Genomic DNA, 23,135 nt, shown 5'->3' on the forward strand with positions numbered 1-23,135 from the left:
ATGTTCACTCATCTTAATTGAAAAAGACTAAATCAAAGCTTTTCTAGCCGTAAATGTGTTTTTTTTAAGTGTTGTTGATTCACCTGTGGTAGAACGCGGCTCCGGTCAGGACGATGGAGTAGTCGTTGGTCCATTTGGAGGTGTAGCCCCAGGCTCGCTTCAGGGGGTCCCAGAAGTGGCTCCTGGGCGGGTAGCCGACGATCCTCTCGGGGAAACTCCTCCACACCAGGAAAGCAAAGTTCACCTGCAGGTCCACACAGGAAACGCTCACATATGGCTGCCATGACACGACACGACTGGTTCTGTCTGTTCATCACCGCCACGCAGACTCACCTCACTGGTCAGCAGGACGGTATCCTCGTCCAGACTCAGCACCGCCTCTGTCTCTATGGCAACGTGAGGTAGAAACCGACTGGTGGTCTGAAAAACAAACACAGATCTAAATCCTCGTAGTGAAGGTTGTGCACTTCCTCTGATAATTATTCAACACTGGATCACGACCCATCATGGTTTTCTTTGACAAGAACTTAGAGAAACAGATTTCTACAAAGTAATGTCAATTAAACAAAAGCATAAAATGTAAATAAGTGAATTTTCTCGCCTAATTCTGTCATAGTATAAAGACTCCTGGATCTGGAAGGTTCAGTCTCTGGTGGATTAGTACTCCTGGATAGAACTACACCATGAAGCACGGTGGTGGCAGCGTCATGACGTGAAGCACGGTGGTGGCAGCGTCATGACGTGAAGCACGGTGGTGGCAGCGTCATGACGTGAAGCACGGTGGTGGCAGTGTCATGACGTGAAGAAGCACGGTGGTGGCGGCGTCATGACGTGAGGCACGGTGGTGGCGGCGTCATGACGTGAAGAAGCACGGTGGTGGCGGCGTCATGACGTGAGGCACGGTGGTGGCGGCGTCATGACGTGAGGCACGGTGGTGGCAGCGTCATGACGTGAAGCACGGTGGTGGCGGCGTCATGACGTGAGGCACGGTGGTGGCAGCGTCATGACGTGAGGCACGGTGGTGGCGGCGTCATGACGTGAGGCACGGTGGTGGCGGCGTCATGACGTGAAGAAGCACGGTGGTGGCGGCGTCATGACGTGAGGCACGGTGGTGGCGGCGTCATGACGTGAGGCACGGTGGTGGCGGCGTCATGACGTGAAGCACGGTGGTGGTAGCGTCATGACGTGAGGCACGGTGGTGGCAGCGTCATGACGTGAGGCACGGTGGTGGCGGCGTCATGACGTGAAGCACGGTGGTGGCGGCGTCATGACGTGAAGCACGGTGGTGGCGGCGTCATGACGTGAAGAAGCACGGTGGTGGCAGCGTCATGACGTGAGGCACGGTGGTGGCGGCGTCATGACGTGAAGAAGCACGGTGGTGGCGGCGTCATGACGTGAGGCACGGTGGTGGCGGCGTCATGACGTGAGGCACGGTGGTGGCGGCGTCATGACGTGAGGCACGGTGGTGGCGGCGTCATGACGTGAGGCACGGTGGTGGCGGCGTCATGACGTGAGGCACGGTGGTGGCCGCATCATGACGTAAAGCACGGTGGTGGCGGCGTCATGACGTAAAGCACGGTGGTGGCGGCGTCATGACGTAAAGCACGGTGGTGGCAGCATCATGACGTGAAGCACGGTGGTGGCGGCGTCATGACGTGAAGCACGGTGGTGGCGGCGTCATGACGTGAAGCACGGTGGTGGCGGCGTCATGACGTAAAGCACGGTGGTGGCGGCGTCATGACGTAAAGCACGGTGGTGGTAGCATCATGACGTGAAGCACGGTGGTGGCGGCGTCATGACGTGAAGCACGGTGGTGGCGGCGTCATGACGTGAAGCACGGTGGTGGCAGCGTCATGACGTGAAGCACGGTGGTGGCAGCGTCATGACGTAAAGCACGGTGGTGGCAGCGTCATGACGTGAAGCACGGTGGTGGCAGCGTCATGACGTAAAGCACGGTGGTGGCAGCGTCATGACGTGAAGCACGGTGGTGGCCGCATCATGACGTAAAGCACGGTGGTGGCAGCGTCATGACGTGAAGCACGGTGGTGGCGGCGTCATGACGTAAAGCACGGTGGTGGCGGCGTCATGACGTAAAGCACGGTGGTGGTAGCATCATGACGTGAAGCACGGTGGTGGCGGCGTCATGACGTGAAGCACGGTGGTGGCAGCGTCATGACGTAAAGCACGGTGGTGGCAGCGTCATGACGCGAGGGACGGTGGTGGCAGCGTCATGACGTAAAGCACGGTGGTGGCAGCGTCATGACGTGAAGCACGGTGGTGGCAGCGTCATGACGTAAAGCACGGTGGTGGCAGCGTCATGACGTAAAGCACGGTGGTGGCAGCGTCATGACGTGAAGCACGGTGGTGGCGGCATCATGACATGAAGCATGGTGGTGGCAGCGTCATGACGTGAAGCACGGTGGTGGCAGCGTCATGACGTGAAGTAAAGTGCATCTACTAAATATTCACTTACTTTGAGTGTCTTTAGCTACATTCTATCGACCAATGATTCAGTGTTTAAAACCAATAACAGATGAACATGTTCCAGTCGTTCATGATGAGACAGGAAGAAGAAACATCTCTGGACCTCACCTTCCTCCTGCCATCGGTCACCGTCAGGGGAACCGGCATCGGAGGCCATTTGCTGCGACTGGGAGGTGGCTTCTCGCTGTTCCACAGAATGATGATCTGGAAGAGGAAAGTTAGATTGATTGGAGATATCTGCGACATCCATCAGCCTGTAGGGCAGCCAGAGGTTTGTGATAAATCTGTACAACAGACGACAGCTTCAGGAGCTTTCTGCTCTTTATTCTGGAGGATATTTAGTCATAAAGGGGGGAAACTGGGCTTTTTCATCAAACTACACTAATCAACCTTTAGTGACAAACAATTCAACAATACGGGTGCCTGTTTTGGGGTATTCCATGAAAAATCAATCAGAGCCTCCCCAAAATTAGCAGGTTTACTGTTAGTTTAATCTAATGCTCAGAGTTTCACCTTCATAATAAGAGTGTTTTTAGATTTCCAGGCCCTTAAAGTACATAGAGGTGAGCTGAAATCTCTTGTTTCTTTTTTTTTTTTATCATTTTTTTTGAGGTGGGTGCTCTTTAGGAAAAAAGTTTTTAAAAAAATCAGTGTCCTAAGAGAGAAAATCTCTCAACACTTTTTACATCATTCTGAGCCTCATAACTTTATGTCTGAAAAATAAGAATCAAGTTTTTCATTTTTAAACATTTTTGAATTGTTTTGGAATAGTTTTTTGGAACTCTTGTGTGTCATTTTGAACATTTTTGAGTAATTTTGGACAATTTCCTAATAACTTTCAACAATTATTGAGTAACTTTGGTAACTTCTATCCTATGTTGGACAGCCTTTGTATCATTTCATTTTTTGTTTTTGTTTTTTTTGTGAATTTGAACATGGCTGGGCTGCACAGTGGAGTAGTGGTTAGCACTTTCGCCCTGCAGCAAGAAGATCCCCGGTTCAAACCTGGCCTGGGATCTTTCTGCATGGAGTTTGCATGTTCTCCCTGTACATGCGTGGGTTTTCTCCGGCTTCCTCCCACAGTCCAAAAACATGCTGAGGTTAATTGGTTACTCTAAATTGTCCGTAGGTGTGAATGTGAGTGTGATTGTGTGTCTGTATATGTAGCCCTGTGACAGACTGGTGACCTGTCCAGGGTGTCCCCTGCCTTCACCTGAGTCAGCTGGGATAGACTCCAGCACCCCCCATGACCTTAGTGAGGATAAAGCGGTGGATAGAGGATGGATGGATAATTTGAACATTTTTGAGCCATTTTGGACAATCTGGGGTAATTTTAGACAGGTTTTTATCATTGCTAACAATTACTGAGTCATTTTGCAAAGTTTTTGCAGAATTTTGGAATCCTTGTGTGATTTTGAACATTTTTTAGTAATTCTGGACAATTTATGAGTAACTGTCAACAATTATTGAGTAACTTTAGATATTTTTTCAATAGTGGACAACTTTGGTGTCATTTTGATGTTTTTTTGTGTGATTTTGAGCATTTTTGAGCCATTTTCAGCAATGACTGAGTAATATTGGACGACTTTTATGTTATTTTGAATGAATTACTGAGTCATTTTGGAATCATTTTTATATAATTATGGAAGTCTTGTGTGTCATTCTTAAAAATTTTGAGTTGTAGTACAATTTATGAGTAATTTTCAGAAAATATTGAGTGGTTTTGAATGCCAGAAACACCTCAAATCTATTGAAATTATTGACCCGACTTGACTAAATTTGTACAAAATGATTCAAACATTGTGATAAAACTATGCAAAACCTGCCTGAAATGAGGCAAATAAACCAAAATTCAGCATATTTGGTTCAGTTTGTGGCCTGGAAATCTTCACAATCTGGATTCTCTGCAGTTCTTTTTAGCTTGAACTCAGGCCTGGACGTCTTCTGATTCCCCACAGATCAGACTGAGCTCATTTCTGACAGCATCACTCCCAGACTTCGGCCGCTAACGAAGAACACGGAGGACTCGGCGGGGAATCTGGGAGCTTCTTTCTGATCAAATCTAATCATCACATTAAGTTCAGTCCCGCCCTGAGGTCAAACCGTCGCTCCCCAAACACATCATTTAACAATTATCCTCCTGAACGCCGCTACTCAACCGTTCACCGGCCTTAATGGTGCAGCAGTCGGCCGTTTACAGTTGATTCAGAACCCACAAACAGTGGACAGGAGGAGCATTAGTCATTAGGACCGACTCCCCATTCGTTCTAATGCCCTGAATCTGCATTCAGCTAAAGAGTCTCCTGATTGCTTTTAAATGTCCTGACTCTGCTGAACAACTTTCAGCCCCTCAAAGACCTGAAGTTTAAAACAAATACACCTTGTATGAACTTTCTGCACCATTTTAAGCCGTTAGTTCTTCATGTATGTCCAACAATGTGCCACATCCAGCCATGCAACATCAGTTTAACTACAGTTTTTAAAGTCCTAGTACTCTAAACAAGCCGTCTTTAAATGTTTCCATAGATACACGTGCACATAGGATTGTTCTGCCAGACTCTTATACGTCTGTTATAGAAATGTACTGTATTCTTATTATGATTTCATGTACCATTCTCTGTTTTATACTGAACTTGTGTTCAACTACTGAGAACTCCAAGGCCGTGTGAACTGATAAGGCTCAGTAACTGTTTGTGCGACTGCAGGAACTCACTCCCACTGCGTTCCAACACTCCACAAGTTCTTCTTTGTTCCGAATATTAATGTGTGCCCATTTGCTGCCGATTGCTCAACAGCATCTGACTCCACTAGAGAAGAAATTTCCTAATACTGTCAACAAAGAAAAGATGCACACACTCTAATATTTCATTGCACCACCTTTGACACACATTCACTGTGGAACCGTTTCAGTAAGCTTCTGCAGTGTCACAGCATTTATTTCTGTCCAGAGCTGCATTAATTTTCTACCAAGAGCTTCTTTTGATGATCTGAGAGTCAGACAGCGTCTTCTCCAGAACATCCCAAAGATCCTCAGTGGGACTGAAGTCTGGACTCTGTGGAGGACAATCCATCTCATCTAGCTCATCCACTCATTCTCAATGTGAGTCCATGAATCCTGGCATCATCATCTTGGAACATGAAGAAAACCTCCACTGATGTAAAGACCTGGGGCCTCATTTATAAAACATTGCGTAGGATCCATACTAAAGTTTGGGTACCCCGAAAATACGAAATGGGCGTATGCCCTTCGCCCCTGGTTTATAAAACTGCGGAAGCACAGCTGCATGTAATTTCTTGATAAATCACACACCAGCTGGAAGATTGCACAGGTGGATCCACCTCACATTCCGCCCACAACACACCCACATTTTACCATGAATGGTCAATGCAAAGTAACTCATGAATGTGTCTGTATATAAATAAGCTGCTGATCCACGGCATTTCACGCAGCGCCGGCCGGCAGTCTTCACTGCTGTGTGTCAGGATGAATGAGTCATGTGTTGACCCCGGCCACCCTGCCACTAAATTTGTTATGATCATGTACAAATAATTTGTAAACTGATTGAATGTGCATTTTTTCGGTTCACATAGACAAATTCACTTTCACTCGGGGGTTGTGGTGTGAAGCATGTGTGCCTGTACAGGGCTGATTAATGGTTGGACGCTCATCCCATTCGGCCGCATATGGATAAATAAACAAAATTCTTTACTTTTTTTGCCTTTTTACTGTGATAGCTGCAGTGAAGAGTGACAGGAAGTGGGGAGAAGAGTAGGGAGAAGACATGCATAAAAGTGCCGCGGGCAGGAATCAAACCCGAGCCACTGCGTCAGAGACCACCCCTGTAAATGGGTCTTCTGCTTTCCCCGATGAGCCATACGGGCACCGGGTGATCAGTAAACAACATTAGTTAATAAAGATCACCGCACCGGCCCCAGATGTGGCCCTTCGGTCAAACGACCGAATGAAATAACGTTCAATCCGCTCCTGTTAGCATATGAACATAGTTCTGCAAATACAGTCGTCGGCCGAATGACGCACTATATGAACATCTACAACAATGAGCGTTTATGATTACCCGGCTCTACAAGTCTAATATGTGATAACAATAAAGGTTTGAGATCAATCTGGTTTCAATTCACCACTTCACCCTCCGGCACTGCCGTTCCCTCTGTCTCCAAAATGTGCTTAAGCAAGCATCAAAGTTGGTACGCCGGTGCGCACATTCTCACGCCAAGTTTGTTTTTAGAAATCACAACCTTTGCGTAGAAAGTGGCGTACGCCACTTTCTAGCCCTGTTTTGTGCGTACGCAAGCTTTATAAGTGAGGCCCCTGGTCCTTCAGTATCTTCAGGTATCAGCTGACCTCATTCTTTGGGAACATAACGTTGGTGAACCTGACCAACCCCAGATCATGACCCTAACCCCCACAGGCTGGTAGACACTAGACATGATGAGGGCATCACTTCATCCACCTCTATTCTTACCCTGATACCCCCATCTGTTGGTTTATCTTTGACTCCTCTGGACTCTATACCTACCATCAGGCATGGAAGTGGCAGTATCATTATCCTATCAATTTAACTGACTCAAGTCTCAGTCAGAAAGACAACAAATTTAGTGGAACTGCACCAATTCTGGTTCAGTTCCACTAAGTGTTTAAGTCAAGGCTTTGGGGAGACCAGTCTAGAACCTTCATTCCATTCTGATGGAAGCATTTCTTTACCGCGTCTGATGTGTGTTTGGACTCATTGTCTGGTTGAAACATCCAACTGTGTCCTAGATCAACCTTCTGCTGATGGTTTTAGGTTTTCCTGAAGAACGTGGAGGTGATCCTCCTTCTTCATTGTTCCATTTACTTTGTGTAAAGCTCCAGTTCCACAGAGCATGAAACTGCCACCACCATGCTTGATGGTTTTTACTGTCTTTACCAACATTTTTTTGTCTTCATTTAATGTTTTGTGAAGCAGCAACTTCAGTTTGAAAAGCTTCTATAGAAATTAAGTTTATTCTTATCATAATATGATGCTGCCACCCCCATGCCCGTATTAAGCAGTGCTTGGAGTTCAGTCCGAAGATTTTTCTACGCAATATGTTGAAGAAATTTTTTTTCGTCCTCTCTTGAGTCTTTTAAAGTCAGCAGTCATTTGTATCCTATAGTATTATGGGATGTATCCTAGTTAGAACAGCAGTTTAATGAATGCAGAGTAATCACAAAAAGATGCAAGAAAACTAAATTGGGACACAAAATAACCAAAATGTGACAGAAAATGACCAATGTTTGATGCAAAACAACAGAAATCTGATGGAAAATTACCAAACTTTGATGCAAAATGAACAGAGAAAGATGCACAACAACCAAATATGTTTCACAAAATGACGAAAATGTCAGAGAAACTGACTAGAAATTATTCAAGAGTATCGCAAAATGATGCAAAAGCATACAGTTTCATCCACTCCAGGTGTCACAATCTAAAGACCGAATCTGTTTTTTATTCATTTTCTCTATAACCAACTGTGAGCATCAGTATTATGGGATGTATCATAGTTTCATTTCGTTCAAAATTACTCAGAAATTGTCCCCTAAAGTGTCAATTTGCCCAAAATTTACAGAAAAGTTCTTCAAAATGTGCCAGAAATGATCAGAAATAGCTCAGATCTGTTGAAATTTTCTTTAAAGTCATTTGTCTTTTTACTAAGAGAGACTTCTATTTTACTATTCTGCCTGAAAATCCTGATTTCTGCTGAGATTGTTGTCGTTTCAGCAGGTTTTTTTCAATCTCCACAGGCGATCTTCTACACCTTGTCTGGTCCCTGATTAAGCCTCTTCCTGCTCGGTTTGGCCAGACGGTCACCTCTGCGATAACTAAACCTTTTTCCATTTTCCATTTTAGCGAAGCCACTGCTCCTGGAAACCCTTGATGCTTTAGATCTTTACCTCGCTGCAGCTCCACAGAGAGTTTCCTGGACTCCATGTCTGTGTTTTTGGCCTCATATCCTGGGACCTTTTCTAAACTACGTCCAAACTGTTCAGGTCGCACAGTTGGACTCAGGTTCTGTCCACGTCTCAAGGGTATAAAAAACAAACAGGATGCCACAGCAATGGGTCTAAACACATCTAAAATAAGAGTTTTTTTTAACTTCTGACTCGCAAAAGCTTCTAAAAATGGGTTTTTGTGCTGTTATTGAGGATAGCATGATGGGAAAAAAGCCAATTTCATGCATTTAAATTAAGGTTGCAGCATAACTAAGCATTTAAAAAGTGAAGTACTTTGCCAGGATGTTAAATCAGTGTTTGGTTCATTTACCTGTGAGCAGTATTTTGACTTGGAGACCACCTGGAGGAGCTTCATGATTGGCTGAGACTGGGAGACCAAAGGGGAGACGGCGTGGATGACAGCAGTGAACTCCTGACCTGGATTTACTCCTGAGAAAAGGAAGAAAACAAAGGCATGCAGATGAATGTAAACAAACTACTAATACCAACATTTATAGGTTTGTCCTCTGAGCAAAAACCTCTAAACATAAACTGCACCAATGCTTTATTGTTGTTTTCTTAATGTTTTCCACTCCAGTTTCAAAAGATGCAAAAGAAATAAAGCTTTTTGTATTTTTATAGTATGATGTTTCCACCAGTAGTGTCCACATTTTCCACAAATACGTACACCATCAAAGATAATAGAAGATGAACTCTTTTTAAAAATGTTTTGCAACTAGTTACACTGTCAGAGCAAATTGAAAATTAATGTTCTTTCGTTATTTTTTATGTTTTGCAGCTCCAGTTTTAAAGTATGCTATGTAAATAAAGTTTATTTTTATGACTATAGTATGATGACGCCACCACCATGCAGGTGAAGAGCAGTGCAATACCTTTAGAGCAAACTGAAAATGAATTGGTTTAAAAAAGGATGGAATAATAAAAACACAACATGCATTTTAGCAGCACTGCAAAAGTAAAACCAACGCTGATGAAGGCTTTGGTAAACATTTGATTACAGTTTGCTGGTGGAGCGCTGATTACACATTAAGGCTGTAAGATGAGTAATCAGGACTTGCATGCGGTGTCGATGGATGTGTGTTTACCTAATCCCAGGTAGTAGAAGGGAAAGTGAGCGAGGTGTGTGGAGTATTCTGGCAGCACTAACAGGCCTCCCGGCAGAGAGTTCCACATGTACTTGTTCCTCGATATGTGAGAAAACACTCGGTCCTTAATGATCTGTAGAGCAAATAAAAATGCCACATATATCATGAAGTGTGTCATTAATTGACTGAAAAGCACCAAATAGCAGGTTGTGTTTAAGTAGGTCTTCACCACGACAAATAACTGGAGCACCAAGCGGTAAAATAAGTAATTTGAAGAAGTCAAAGAACTGCAACACATTTGGAAAACTCATCACCAAAGTTCATGTAATGATGGATCGTAAGTAAAAGACATTTACATGAAAACTTCATAATAAAATAAACCATCTACTGTATGGTTGATCTGATGACAAAAAACAAGACAAAGCTACCTGAAAGGGACACAAAACAACATAAACGAGACAAAAAAATTAATTCAAATAATATACAGACACATGTAGAACCACAAACTTGTAACTCTGCACATCGAACACCAACATCTGGGCCTCTATGAACATCTAGACCTCTATGAACACCAACATCTGGACCTCTATGAACACCAACATCTGGACCTCTATGAACACCAACATCTAGACCTCTATGAACATCTAGACCTCTATGAACACCAACATCTAGACCTCTATGAACACCAACATCTAGACCTCTATGAACATCTAGACCTCTATGAACATCTAGACCTCTATGAACATCTAGACCTCTATGAACACCAACATCTAGACCTCTATGAACATCTAGACCTCTATGAACATCTAGACCTCTATGAACATCTAGACCTCTATGAACATCTAGACCTCTATGAACACCTCGACCTCTATGAACATCTAGACCTCTATGAACACCAACATCTAGACCTCTATGAAGACAAACTGGCCCAAAAAGACACAAAATGACAAAAACAAGACAGAAAACAACAAAAACAAGACACAAAACGACGTAAACGAGACACAAAACTAGAAAAACAAGATACAAAATGACAGAAAGGAGACAACCACAAAGAGACATAGGACAAAGCAAACGAGACACAGAATGACAGAAGGGAGGCAAAACAACCACATAGAGACATAAAATGACATAAACGAGACAGAAAACAACGAAAACAAGACACTAAATGACACAAAACCAAGAAAAACGAGATGATAGACGACAATAAACAAGACAAAAGTACCCCTAAACTACCTAAAAACTGGAGCAAAAACAAGACAAAACTGTCCCTGCATAAAACCATCCCTGCTTACTGTATGTAAATGTTTAACGTGTTTTATTAAATAATGCATGCCCTTCTCGTGGCAGCAGTATCTGTGACATTTATAGTCTCTACATCTGTATGTAGGAACAACAGTTGAGTGGTTTAACGGTGAAGCTGAGCTCTTTTTTTCCCTTTAAGCCGGCAGATAAGAGCCGTGGAGCTTTCTGTAAACTGAACTAACCCGACACCCTCGTGTTTGCATATTGTGATGAGGCTTCGTGTACTTCCTGCCGTGAACCAACAGGAGGTGCAGCAGGCTGGTTTCCTCTGAAGGCCTCCACCGCTGACCTCCGGCTGACTGCACAGCTGTGTTCCCGGGGAGAGGTTCCCCCTCTGCATGCTGTATGTATATAAGCAGCTTATCGCAAACCTCCAGAACCTCTTCCTTTATTATCTGCAGCATAAATCCCCGGCAGCACTGGAGGCTGCCAGACTGGCGTCCACGAACATCAGATTGCAGCGTCGGCCGCTCGCCGTGTGATTTCTTCACATTTCTACGGCTTGGATGTGTTGTCTCCCCACATTTTTACGTGCTAAAATTGACACCGGCAGGGAAAGAAATGCTGGTATGAGGAGGCTGTTGCTTCTTTTCATGCATCATCTGAGCCTTGGGCCAACCTTCAGATGACTTTCTCTGCTACCTTTGAAGTGTTTCTCTGCAGGTCGCTCAAAGATGAGCGCTGAAACAAAAACTCTGAAATCAGCCGAAATAATTCAAGCAGTTCCTCCGTTTCCTTCTGCATGAGAAACTTTCTCCACAGCCGCAAATGAGAACAGTGTGATAACAGAGCCTCTAAAGTTGGTGAAATGTCGACCAAAGACTGCATTAAATATGGATCCATCACAGGAACTTTATGGAGACACAGTACCAGCCTGGATTGAACATTTTGAGTCATCTTGGACAAGTTGGAGGTCATTCTGGACTCACTTGGGATGACTTTCAATTACATTTTGACACTACACCAGCCTGGACTGAAAATTGTCCACTTTTTTCCATTTTAAAGGGCCTCTAGTTATTTATTATTGTCATTTTAGACCATTTTGGTTGGTTTTGGACAAATTGTGAGTCATTTTGAATTATTGTAAAGTAATTCTCCACTGGTTTCAAGTCAAAATAACAAAAACTTTCTTACCATTTAGTGCCACACATCAGATTCTACTGATGTTAGAGCCTCTAAAGTTGGAGAAATGTCGACCAAAGACTGGATTTTAGTAGAAATATGGTTCCATCCATTTATATACACTTACAGGAACTTTATGGAGACACTAGACCAGCCTGCATTGGTAATATGACACTTTTTCAATTTTTAAGGCCAAATAATTACACATAATTGTAATTTTTAGACTATTTAAAGTGGTTTTGGACCATTTTTGAGTCATCTTGGACAGGTTAGAGGTCATTTGGGACTAATTTTGGATGGTTTTCACTTCAATTCTGACTAATTTGGACTCCTTTCAGTCATTTTGGACAGATTTCAAGTCAACAAATATATACATTTTGGGCTTTTTTAGATTATTTAGAATGATTTTGGACAATTTTTGCATCCTCTTGAACAATTTTGAGTAATTTTAGACAATTATTGAGTCAACTTGGACAAGTTAAAGGTAATTTTGGACTAATTTTGATGATTTTGAAGTAAATTTTGAGTAATTTCAGTAATTTTGTACAGATTTTAAGTCAAAATATCTAAAAACTGGAACCTTGTCTGGTCAAAATTTCGACACATCAGATTCTACTGATGTTAGAGCATCAAAAGTTGGTGAAATGTCAACCAAAGACTTGTTTTTTTTGGATCCATCCATAGATATAAGCTTAAAGGAACTTTAAGGAAACACTCTACCAGCCTGGATTGAACTTACTGCATTTATTGTCAATTTCAAGTTCCAATAATTATTCAATAATGTCATTTTAGACAATCTAAATGATGTTGGCCAGGTTTCAATTACATTTTGAGTTATTTTGAAAGAGGGTTTCAACTCATTTTGGATGTTTTTGAGTAACGTGGGACATGTGTCAAGTCATGTTGGACACATTTAGACAAATCACAGATAGCTTTTGCTTATTTTGGACAGGTGTTTGGGTTTGTTTTGGACAATCTGGATTCATTTTGTACAGGTTTCAGGTCAAAATAGTAAAAATACTGGAACCACACATCAGATTCTCCTGATGTTAGAGCCTCAAAAGTTGGTAAAATGTCGACAGAAGACTGTATTTTCCGCAGCTGTAAATGAGAAAAGTGTGATAATAGCGAGCGCTGAGGCAGAAAGCAGCAGGTTGAGACTGATATTCACAGAGTAATGATATATCATTTCTATACATTAGGGGATTTCTCAGAGGCTTCAGGTGATGTGAGCTGCTTTGAATCACAAAGCTGAGCTGGTAGAGAGAGTTGGAAATGTGGAGCGCAGGCCGGGATCCAAGCCTGTAATCATGAAGATAGGAGGGCAGTTTGATTCGAATGTGAAAGAGGCCCGGCGATAGGAGCAGCCAGTAAAAGGCTGTGTTTACAGAAGAGGATTCTTTTTGTGGATGTTTTCACTGGAACGCTGTCGGCGCTGCACCACTCTGCATACAGGAACACCGCTTATTTAGAGCTCTAAACATCTCCATTTGGTTTGGAGCAGCTTTACGAGAACATATTTGTGGGACGGATGCTCTGCTGACGGCATCATGGAGTCAAAAGTTCAGTTACAGCCAACTTACTGCTGAAGTTAAAGGTCCAGTGATCAGGATTTCTTTGTTTTCTCTTGTTGTTTTTACTGCAGCTTTGACCTCCTGTTTCACTGGTGTTGTTGTCATGATTGTTTCAGTAATCATGAAATTAATGTCTAATATCTGTACGGGAACGTTCTGCAGAATCTGCCTCATATGTTGTTAAATTTAACGTGGAAGCATGTTAAATTTATGAACAACATCTAGACCTCTATGAACATGTAGACCTCTATGAACATGTAGACCTCTATGAACATGTAGACCTCTATGAACATCTAGACCTCTATGAACACCAACATCTAGACCTCTATGAACATCTCGACCTCTATGAACATCTAGACCTCTATGAACACCAACATCTAGACCTCTATGAACATCTAGACCTCTATGAACATCTAGACCTCTATGAACACCAACATCTAGACCTCTATGAACATCTAGACCTCTATGAACATCTAGACCTCTATGAACACCAACATCTAGACCTCTATGAACATCTAGACCTCTATGAACATGTAGACCTCTATGAACATGTAGACCTCTATGAACATGTAGACCTCTATGAACATCTAGACCTCTATGAACACCAACATCTAGACCTCTATGAACATCTAGACCTCTATGAACATCTAGACCTCTATGAACACCAACATCTAGACCTCTATGAACATCTAGACCTCTATGAACATCTAGACCTCTATGAACATGTAGACCTCTATGAACACCAACATCTAGACCTCTATAACACCAGGTTCTGTTTCCTACCAATGAGTCCACATCAACATTTAGTCTAAACATCTAAAAACTGGAACCTTGTCTGGTCAAACTTTCCACACATCATATTCTACTGATGTTAGAGCCTCAAAAGTTGGTGAAATGTCGACCAAAGACTGTGTTTTAGTAGAAATATGGATCCATCCATAGATATACACTTACAGGAACTTTATGGAGACACTAGACCAGCCTGGACTGAAGATTTTGCACCTTTTTCCATTATTAAGGGCAAATAATTACACATTGTTGTAATTTTTAGATTATTTTGGGAAGTTTTGTAAAACTTAGGTTTGTGGTGTTCCAGAGTCTCTCACTGAAGACTTTCTTAGCCTCTTGAATGAAGACGAAATGTCTTCAAGGAACCATAATCAGAAGTCCAAACTGAAGTTCTAACTGAAGGTCTTTGGATCGTTGCTACAAATATGTCTTTTAAACAAACTGAACTATATTCTGTTAGCAAATGAACTAACAAGCTGCTATGTTCTATGTGCTATGTTACAACTAAAACTCCAAATTTTCAGAGCGCAGGTTGTTGCTTCGAGGTTGATTTTTACCCTCAGTCAACATCCGGTGAGTCAGAACACCTCCTTAGTTTGTATTTATAATTGAAATAATGTAGAATCCTGATGGTTTAATGCTACAGTGGAGGAACCGGATCGTGTAGAGAACATATAAGGGAAGGTAACGAGCTGTTCTGGTGTCTAGAACCAAACTTTAGGACAGGTGAGTTGAGGTTCTGACCTCCAGTGTGGTGAGGACGATCTTGTCCACGGAGGAAAAGTAGGCTTCCCACAACATCTGGGTCCTCTGTCGGAGTGCCAGGACTCTCTCGTTCCCGATCGCCCTCACCGTGGACGGAACCTGACGAGGAAAAAGCAACAAACATTTAAACTTTGGTTGTTTCTTTAGAGCAAACTGTGTCTCCGGAACAAAGAAAACAGCATTTAAGGGATCAAAACCCACAAAGAAAAGCCACTAATTCAATCAAATGTTAGCCGCTGAGCTGATCTGAGTTCTGCTGTTTGGATAATTAGACCCTCATTAGCGGCTTTAAGAAGAATCACTGGAATCGATTAAATCACTTGGAGAGTTCAGATCTTCGACTCCGTTAAAGTGGAAGAAAAAACCTCGAATTAACTCGTTTAAACCCAAAACTTTTAACACAACTTAAAGGTTTTAGTTTTAATGAATGCTACACTGTAAAAAATTGCATGTTTTCTTTATTGTTTTTGTCAGAATTTACAGAACAATTTACTGTTATTTTACAGTTTCTTTGTTTTGTTGAATTACAGATAAAATCAAGTAAAATCCCAGAAGAAAAAAGTATTAATTTGTACACTGACTGGTCCAACATCTGCTCCTAAAATTACACTATTGTTACTGTGAATAAATCAGCAGAAAACATAATTTTTTTTATTAAAGACTGTAAAATCGTAAAATAAAAAAGAAAAAATTTTACTTTATGATTTACAGATGTTTTTTTGAGTACGGATAATTAGTAAATTCCAAGAAAAGAAAGTATAAATTCACATATTGACTTTTTAAAATAAATGTAAATAACATCCACAATAATTCTATTTTTTGTATTTTACAAATTGCAATTTGCTCTTATGTTGATTTATTTTTTAATTATTTTATGTGATTATACTGTATTTAAATCAGACAAAATTGTACTTTTTCCACAGATAGTTGAGAGAAAAATTATCAATATTAAGGTTTTAAAAAAAGGTAAATAATGTTTTAATTTTTATTTTACAGATTTTTACCTATTTTATTAAATTACAGATAACTAGTACATTCCCAGAAAAAAGAATAAACTTTCATGTTAATTTTTGAAAAAATCTAAATAACATGCACATTAAAAATCTGCATATTTACAAATAGTAATTTGTTCTTATCTTTATTTTTTATTGCTTTTTGTTTGATTTTACTGCATTTAAATCAGCAAAAATATAATATATTTTACAGATATTTGAAAGAAAAAACATAGACATTAAACATTTAAAAAATAATAATTTATTTAATTGTTATTTTAAAGATTTTTTTAGCTGTTTTGTTAAATTACAAATAATTAATGAAATCACAGAAAAATAATAATAAATAATGAAAAATACAAATAATAAAAAACAGATCAAAACTGAGAATAAATCTGTATTCTTAGTCATTTGTTCTTTCACAGTTTATGATGTTAATCCTCCTCTTTAGCTGCATTCAAATCTGCTATTCTTATATAGATATTTATTTCTATTTTCACTTTATGTTGTCTTACAAGCTGTTTTTCAGATTTTCCAGTGTTTAAGCTGAACTAAATCTGGTTTTAAACGTCTTTTCTTTGCTCTTCCAGACGGTTTCTCTTCATACTTCACTGCCTCTGTCGGTATTCTGTTTCTGCTCTTTTCGGTCACATGAAGGACGGTTCTGCTGAAGTGTCGTCTTCACGGTGAGGTTTCACGACCTCGAACATGCAGAACATGCGAGGGTTTTTAGATTCTGTCCTGATTTAGACGCTGTGAGCTGCCTGAGGTCGTTCTGAGGCTCAGAGATGAAGGTTGTCGTCGGCTTTACCGGCTCTTTGTGTTTGTTTTCAGGATTAAAGCGTTTACCGTCTTTAATCTGAAAGCTGAAACCACCACGACCGGATCAGGTGGATGTTTTACAATAACCGTGACTGGATTTAAACCTTTTTATTCTCAGCACAAGCAGAAAAAGCAAAGCACCAGAAACAGAAACTGTAAAAGAAAAAAGGTGAAGTGAGGCTCCTTGTTTCTGCTCAGCTTCATCTGAGTCTCTTCTGTAAAAACGATGAAAAAAGATGACAATCCTGTCTAAAAAGCAGAATAAACGCAGCGTTCTGGAGGTTAAGATGCTCTCTATTTTTATTTCTGCTGTCGCTGTCAGATAACAACGTGATTTTAAAAAAGAGCGTCACATTTATGAGCTTCGTTTAACCCTCTGAACTCCATCAGTCTGCAGGTGTTTTCTCGTTTTATTTCTGTCTCGTTTTTCTTCACTGTTGCTTCATTTTTTTCTGCAATCTAAACTCTCTTCCAAAAATGAACCATTTCCACCACATTCTTACATAAAAAGGAACTAAAATTCTACTTTTTTTTGGCACAGAATAAAGAGTTTTGATGAAATTTGGTTCATTTTCTCAAAAAAAAGTTCAATCTCTGAATTTTCGTCACTTCACTGTTCAGCTTATGGCTTCACGTTTGTACAGAAAACAGCAGAATTATTTTCTTTTCAGTGTCTGTTTGGAGAAAATTATTTAGTTTTATGTGAATCTTTAAATGAAACACACAGAACAAAGACCCTTTCACGAAGTGTCAGAATTTGAAGCTTCGATTTGATTCATTTTCTCCAAAAAATGTTCGATAATCTTTGGAAAGTCCCTGAATTTTCACCACTTTATTTTTGATCACAGATGAGTCACTATTAGCTTCACATTTGTACAGAAAAGAGCAGATTTTTTTTATTTTTACATCATATGCTTGGAGAGAATCATTTATTTTTGGCAAATTTTCAATTGAGGTGTGCAAAATGAAGAGATTTCAATGAAATGTCAGAATTTTAAGCTTCGATTTGGTTCATTTTCTCCAAAAAACGTTCTAAGATTTTTGGAAAGTCCCTGAATTTTTGTCACATCACTGTTTGTCTTAAATAAGTCACTACTATCTTCATGTTTGTACGGAAAAGAGCAGATTTTTGTTTGTTTTTTACAGCATCTAGTGAGAAACAAAGGGTTTTTCTTTTGCATTTTTTAAATTAAGACACAGAATAGACATATTTCAATAAAATGTCAGAATTTTAAGCTTCGATTTGGTTCATTTGTTAAGAAAATGTTCGATCATTTTTGGAAAGTCCCTGAATTTTCGTCACTTCACTGCTGATCACAGATGAATCACTATTAGCTTCACATTTGTACAGAAAAGAGCAGAATTTTTTGTTTTTTTACACCATCTGATCAGAGGAAAACATTTATTTTCGGTGGATTTTTAAATGAGGTGTGCAGAATTTTGCCAAACGCAACACATGAGACGTTCAAGGACAGTCGGAAAATTGACAATCCAACAATAAATGGTGTAATTTTGATGATTTGTTTTAATTTCTGGATTCAGAGGGTTGACAAAACATTAATTTAGCAGAGTTTATTGTTGCATATCATACCTTTATCCTGATCTCCTCGTGTTTCCTGTCTGCATTTCTACTGTCACGGTTAAATAATTCTAAGAAGATGGCAAAAAAAACCAACATTTTCAGGCTTTTTCTAATAGAAGAGGAGCCTAAACTGTGGTGAACTACGTCTGGATGTTCTCTAAAGTTCCTGTGGACCATAAACTAACTGTCACTGCTGTTTTTCCTTCAGATGATGCAGGTTTCAGTCTGGACAGCAGCTCTGATCTCAGGTGTGTGTTCTACCTGCAGCAGGAGCCTCTCGTCTCCTTCGATCACCGCCTGGTTCCACTGAATGACGTCGGAGAACGGCAGCTCCCAGCCGTTACTCAGCAGCACCGGGATGCAGGCCGCCTGCACACAAAAACACAAAAACCAGATTATTTTATCTCAGAATGTCAGAATACGTCCCATCTGTTTATTTAGAAATGTGGTGGACATCTGTAACCGTCAGCAGTTTTCCTCATGAGGCTGATTTAGCACCAAAATCTCTCCGACGTCGTGACTTTTTTCTAATGTTCCTTTGTGTTTTAAAGATTTGTCCTTCTATAATGTCCTATTATTGTTGCACAGCTTTGAGAACTGTCACTTTGCACAAACTGTATGGACAAATAAAAACTCCTGAACCTTCCATCTTACGGTTGCTTTTGCTGAACTACACCAAAAAAATGCACAAAAGTATTTGACATAATCTGATATTTCTTAGGTATAGATTTTTAAATGTTTAGAAGCCATAAAATAAAAAAAATAAACAAAGAAAAAGCCTTAAAATGTTTCTCTTTACACGTAAAAAGTCTAGAAGATTTCAAATTCTCACTTTTTATTGAATAACTGATGGAAAACATTGAAAGAAAAACAGTCACAGACAAATTTAGACACAGCTGAACTCAGTCACTGTTGTTTTGCTGCTTCAGTGTTCAGAATTTCATGTCTTTAAAAGCTGGACTTTTTTTTAGTATTTTCACCAGGAAGTCGTTTTAATGGTTCAATATCTCCAGACACAAAACTCCCAAAGACATGAAATAGTTTCATCAGATCAGAATGAATGAATGGATCCAGCAGAGGACACATTTTTAGAACTGCACCGAGAAAACGGAAGAAAAAATGTGCAAAATTTTCAAATAAAGCTGGTCTAGTGTCTCCATAAAGTTCCTGTCAGTGTATATAAATGGATGGATCCATGTTTCTACTAAAATCCAGTCTTTGGTCGACATTTCACCAACTTTAGAGGCTCTAACATCAACAAAATTTGCAAATATGGCCAGTAAAGAGTCCAGCTTTGCTATTTTGATCTCAAACTCATTCAAAATGACACAAAATTTCACAAAATGATTCATAATTAGTACAAAATGACTCAAAGCTAACCCAAAATGACCTCAAACTTGTCCAAAATTAAGTGAAAATTGCTGCAAATTGGTTCAAAATGGCTTAAATTTGTCCAGGACGGATCAAAATGAGTCCATGGCTTCATTTTACTCGTCCAAATTCACTCAAAATAAGACGGCATTTATCCAGATTGTCCAAAATTACAATAATGCAAAATTATTGGCCCCTTAAAATAGAACAAAGTATCACATTTTCAAATAAAGCTGGTATAGTGTCTCCATAAAGTCCCTCTAAGTGTATACATATAAATGGATGGATCCATATTTCTACTAAAATCCAGTCTTTGGTTGACATTTCACCAACTTCTGAGGCTCTAACATCAGTAGAATCTGATGTGAGGAAAGTTTGACCAGACAAGGTTCCAGTTTTTAGATGTTCTGACCTGAAATGTGTCCAAAATTACCCAAATTTAGTCCAAAATGACACAGAATCGACCAAAAATTACTTTAAATTTGACCGAAATAACAAAAAGTTGTCCAAAGACTCTATAATGAACATTTATTGGTTCCTTAAAATGGAAAAAAAAATGCAAACAAACCGAAAAATCATCCAAAAGTGCACAAAAAGTGTTGGGGTGAGAAACTGTTGAGCGCTGAGTTCATCCTCATCCTGGTGGAGGTTCATTAAAGACTTCATTCATCGGCTGCTTTCCACTGATGGGATCTTAGAGGAACCTCCAGAACTCCATTCATCCCCATCAGAACATCTAGAACCTTCCAGAGTTCACCTCAAAAATATGAACTTTAGCAGCAGATTATGGAGGGCAGTTGGAAAAATGAATCAGACTTTTAGCTCCTTCAGTGTGTGGACAGTAAAATAAATGTTTAATTCTAGAAGAAACTGACTTTAATCAGTTTAACAGCTGCTGAGTGGAACAAACACAGAGCTAAAGATTATTTCTATCATGAAAAAACAGCTCAGACATCTGAGTTTTTAGATGTTATTTCAAGGATTTTCCCTGTTTAGTTACATTATGTATGTAAAAATAATAAAATAACTGGAAAACAGCATCAATTTACATGCTGACCTCCAAAATAAAACAGTAAATAACATTAAAAATCTGTCTTTTTATGACTTATTTTCACAGTAAAATTATGTTTTAAGAAAACAGTCCAAAAATTAAAAATGTATATTTAATTTGACAAAAGACGAGAAAAAAATGGTTGAAAAATGGTCATTTTTAAATGTTATTTTAAATATTTCCCCGTTTAGTTCCATTATCTGTAATAAATAGTAAAACAACGGAAAAAATATTACTTTACATGATTGTAAAAATAAAACTAAAAAACATCAAAAATCAGCATTTTTACAAATAATAATTTATTACTTTATGTTTAACAGTAAAACTATGTTCAAGAAAACAGATTATGTCTAAATTATAAATGAATATTTGGTAGAAAATGATCATTTGTTCTTTTAAAGTGTATGACTGTAAAGCTTTACTGTTGACTGTATTTAAATCAGCGAAAGACGACAAAATCATGAACATTAGTTGTTAAAAGTTATCATTTTTAAGGTTTATTTAAAGACTTTCCTGTTTAGTTTCATTATATGTAATAAATTGTGAATTTGTTGTGAATTAATTTACATATTAGGTGATAAAAATAAATCAAGCTAAACCTGTAAAAACATCAAAAATCAATGATAATTTATTATTTAACCTTGATTGCACAGTTATTAAAAAACAAACAAACAACAGGGCAAAATTGTAAATAATGTCAAGATTAAAATTCTATTTTTTCAAATGGCATTTTTTTCTGTAAAAAAGTTTTCATCAGATATGTTTTATTATAAAAGTGTGTTAAAAATTGTTTAAAAAATCAGTTAAAATGTAGGGTTATTAAAAAAGACAAGGTGAAAATAACGTTTTTTAAAAATTTCCTAAAAAATTTTGAATCAGCTAAAAATATCTCCTTTTTTTAAAAATCAGAAATTTTGTGAAAAGTGTTAAAAATAAAAATAAAATAAAATAAAAAAATCTAATAAATTGTAGGCTTATGGTTAAAAAAAAAAACAAAATAAAATACAGGCCAATTCAGTAAATAATATCCAGATTAAATTTATCTATATTTTTAAAATATTTTTTTCTGAAAAAAAACTTAATCAGTTAAAAATACCTCCTTTTTTAAAAACAGAAATTCCCCACTATTTCCACCTTTACATTAACAATCCAGAGTTCCACATTTGATGACAGAGTTCCAGTTTGTTTATTTACTTTATTGATGTATTTATTTATTGTAACCTGCAGGTGGAACCTCTGAGAGACGTGTTCTGGTCAACATGGACCAGTTTATACACGAGGTTTCATCTTCTCTTCCAGCTTCCTGATGTTGCTCCTCTTTATCTGAGCTGCTCCGTTTAGTTTTATTTCTGATCATTAAACCACCAGAGGAGCCCATCTCTGCAGATCAAACGGAGAATCCTGCAGAGAAGACGTGAAGGCCTCCAGACGACCAACCCTGAGCTCACCTGAGCGTCCTCCCACAGAGGTGAGGCTCCTCTGGGGGACTTTTAGACCCTCTGCCTGCTGGAGAAAGTGGAGAAAGTGTGCAGCGTTTGGTTTGTTTGCTTTGGGAGGTTTTGTGGAGGAGGAGCTGGCACCGAGTCTCCCTCCACGCCGGTAATTGCCAGTTCTTTAGCGGGCCTCGCTGGCACTGGAATATGTTGTAAAAAAACAGCAAAGAAAATCCTGAAAAGAGGAAAAGAAGAAGAAGGAGGAGGAGGAGGAGGAGGAGGAGGCGGAGGAGGAGGAGGAGGAGGAGGAGGCGGAGGAGGAGGAGGAGGAGGAGGAGGAGGAGGAGGAGGAGGAGTCGTCCCTCTGCAGGTCTAAAAACAGCAGCTTCGACCTGGGTGGCAGAAAAGTGCAGCAGCAGCCGGCGGTTTGAACTGCTGCTGCTTTGTTTCCTCCCACCCATGAATGATTCCTCTGTTTGCTCCGTTAACGGACCCGTTTGGCTTTAAAAGGCCGAGCAAACAGCCAATAAAGGCTCCGCAGGACGATCAGCATTCAGGATAAAAACCCCAGACGTTCCATTTAGGTGTCAGTAACAGCAGAGTGAGGAAAAAAAACACAAATACAACCACAAAGAGACGTAAAACGACTCAAACGAGAATCACACGGACAGAAATGAAGCACTAAACGACACAAAACCGAGAAAAATGAGATGAAAAATAAGATAAAACCAGAAAAAACAACAAGACAGAACCAAGAACACATGGAAG

At 39.7% G+C, this 23,135-nt stretch overlaps 1 protein-coding gene across 3 annotated transcripts in view; it reads right to left on the reverse strand.

Annotated features, from left to right (window-relative positions):
- The window catches only part of ext1c (exostoses (multiple) 1c), a 147,052-nt gene that overhangs the window by 4,958 nt on the left and 118,959 nt on the right, over positions 1-23,135 (reverse strand). For all 3 annotated transcript variants that reach the window (XM_022212070.2, XM_051955466.1, XM_051955467.1), the window contains exons 4-10: positions 18,774-18,881; positions 15,096-15,215; positions 9,565-9,697; positions 8,790-8,908; positions 2,593-2,688; positions 334-420; positions 84-244 (exon numbers count right to left, since the gene is read on the reverse strand). In XM_022212070.2, the coding sequence (XP_022067762.1) occupies positions 84-244; positions 334-420; positions 2,593-2,688; positions 8,790-8,908; positions 9,565-9,697; positions 15,096-15,215; positions 18,774-18,881 (824 nt within the window). The remainder of the gene's footprint in view (positions 1-83; positions 245-333; positions 421-2,592; positions 2,689-8,789; positions 8,909-9,564; positions 9,698-15,095; positions 15,216-18,773; positions 18,882-23,135) is intronic.

The sequence above is a fragment of the Acanthochromis polyacanthus genome, chromosome 11, assembly GCF_021347895.1.
Source record: "Acanthochromis polyacanthus isolate Apoly-LR-REF ecotype Palm Island chromosome 11, KAUST_Apoly_ChrSc, whole genome shotgun sequence".
Taxonomy (NCBI): domain Eukaryota; kingdom Metazoa; phylum Chordata; class Actinopteri; family Pomacentridae; genus Acanthochromis; species Acanthochromis polyacanthus.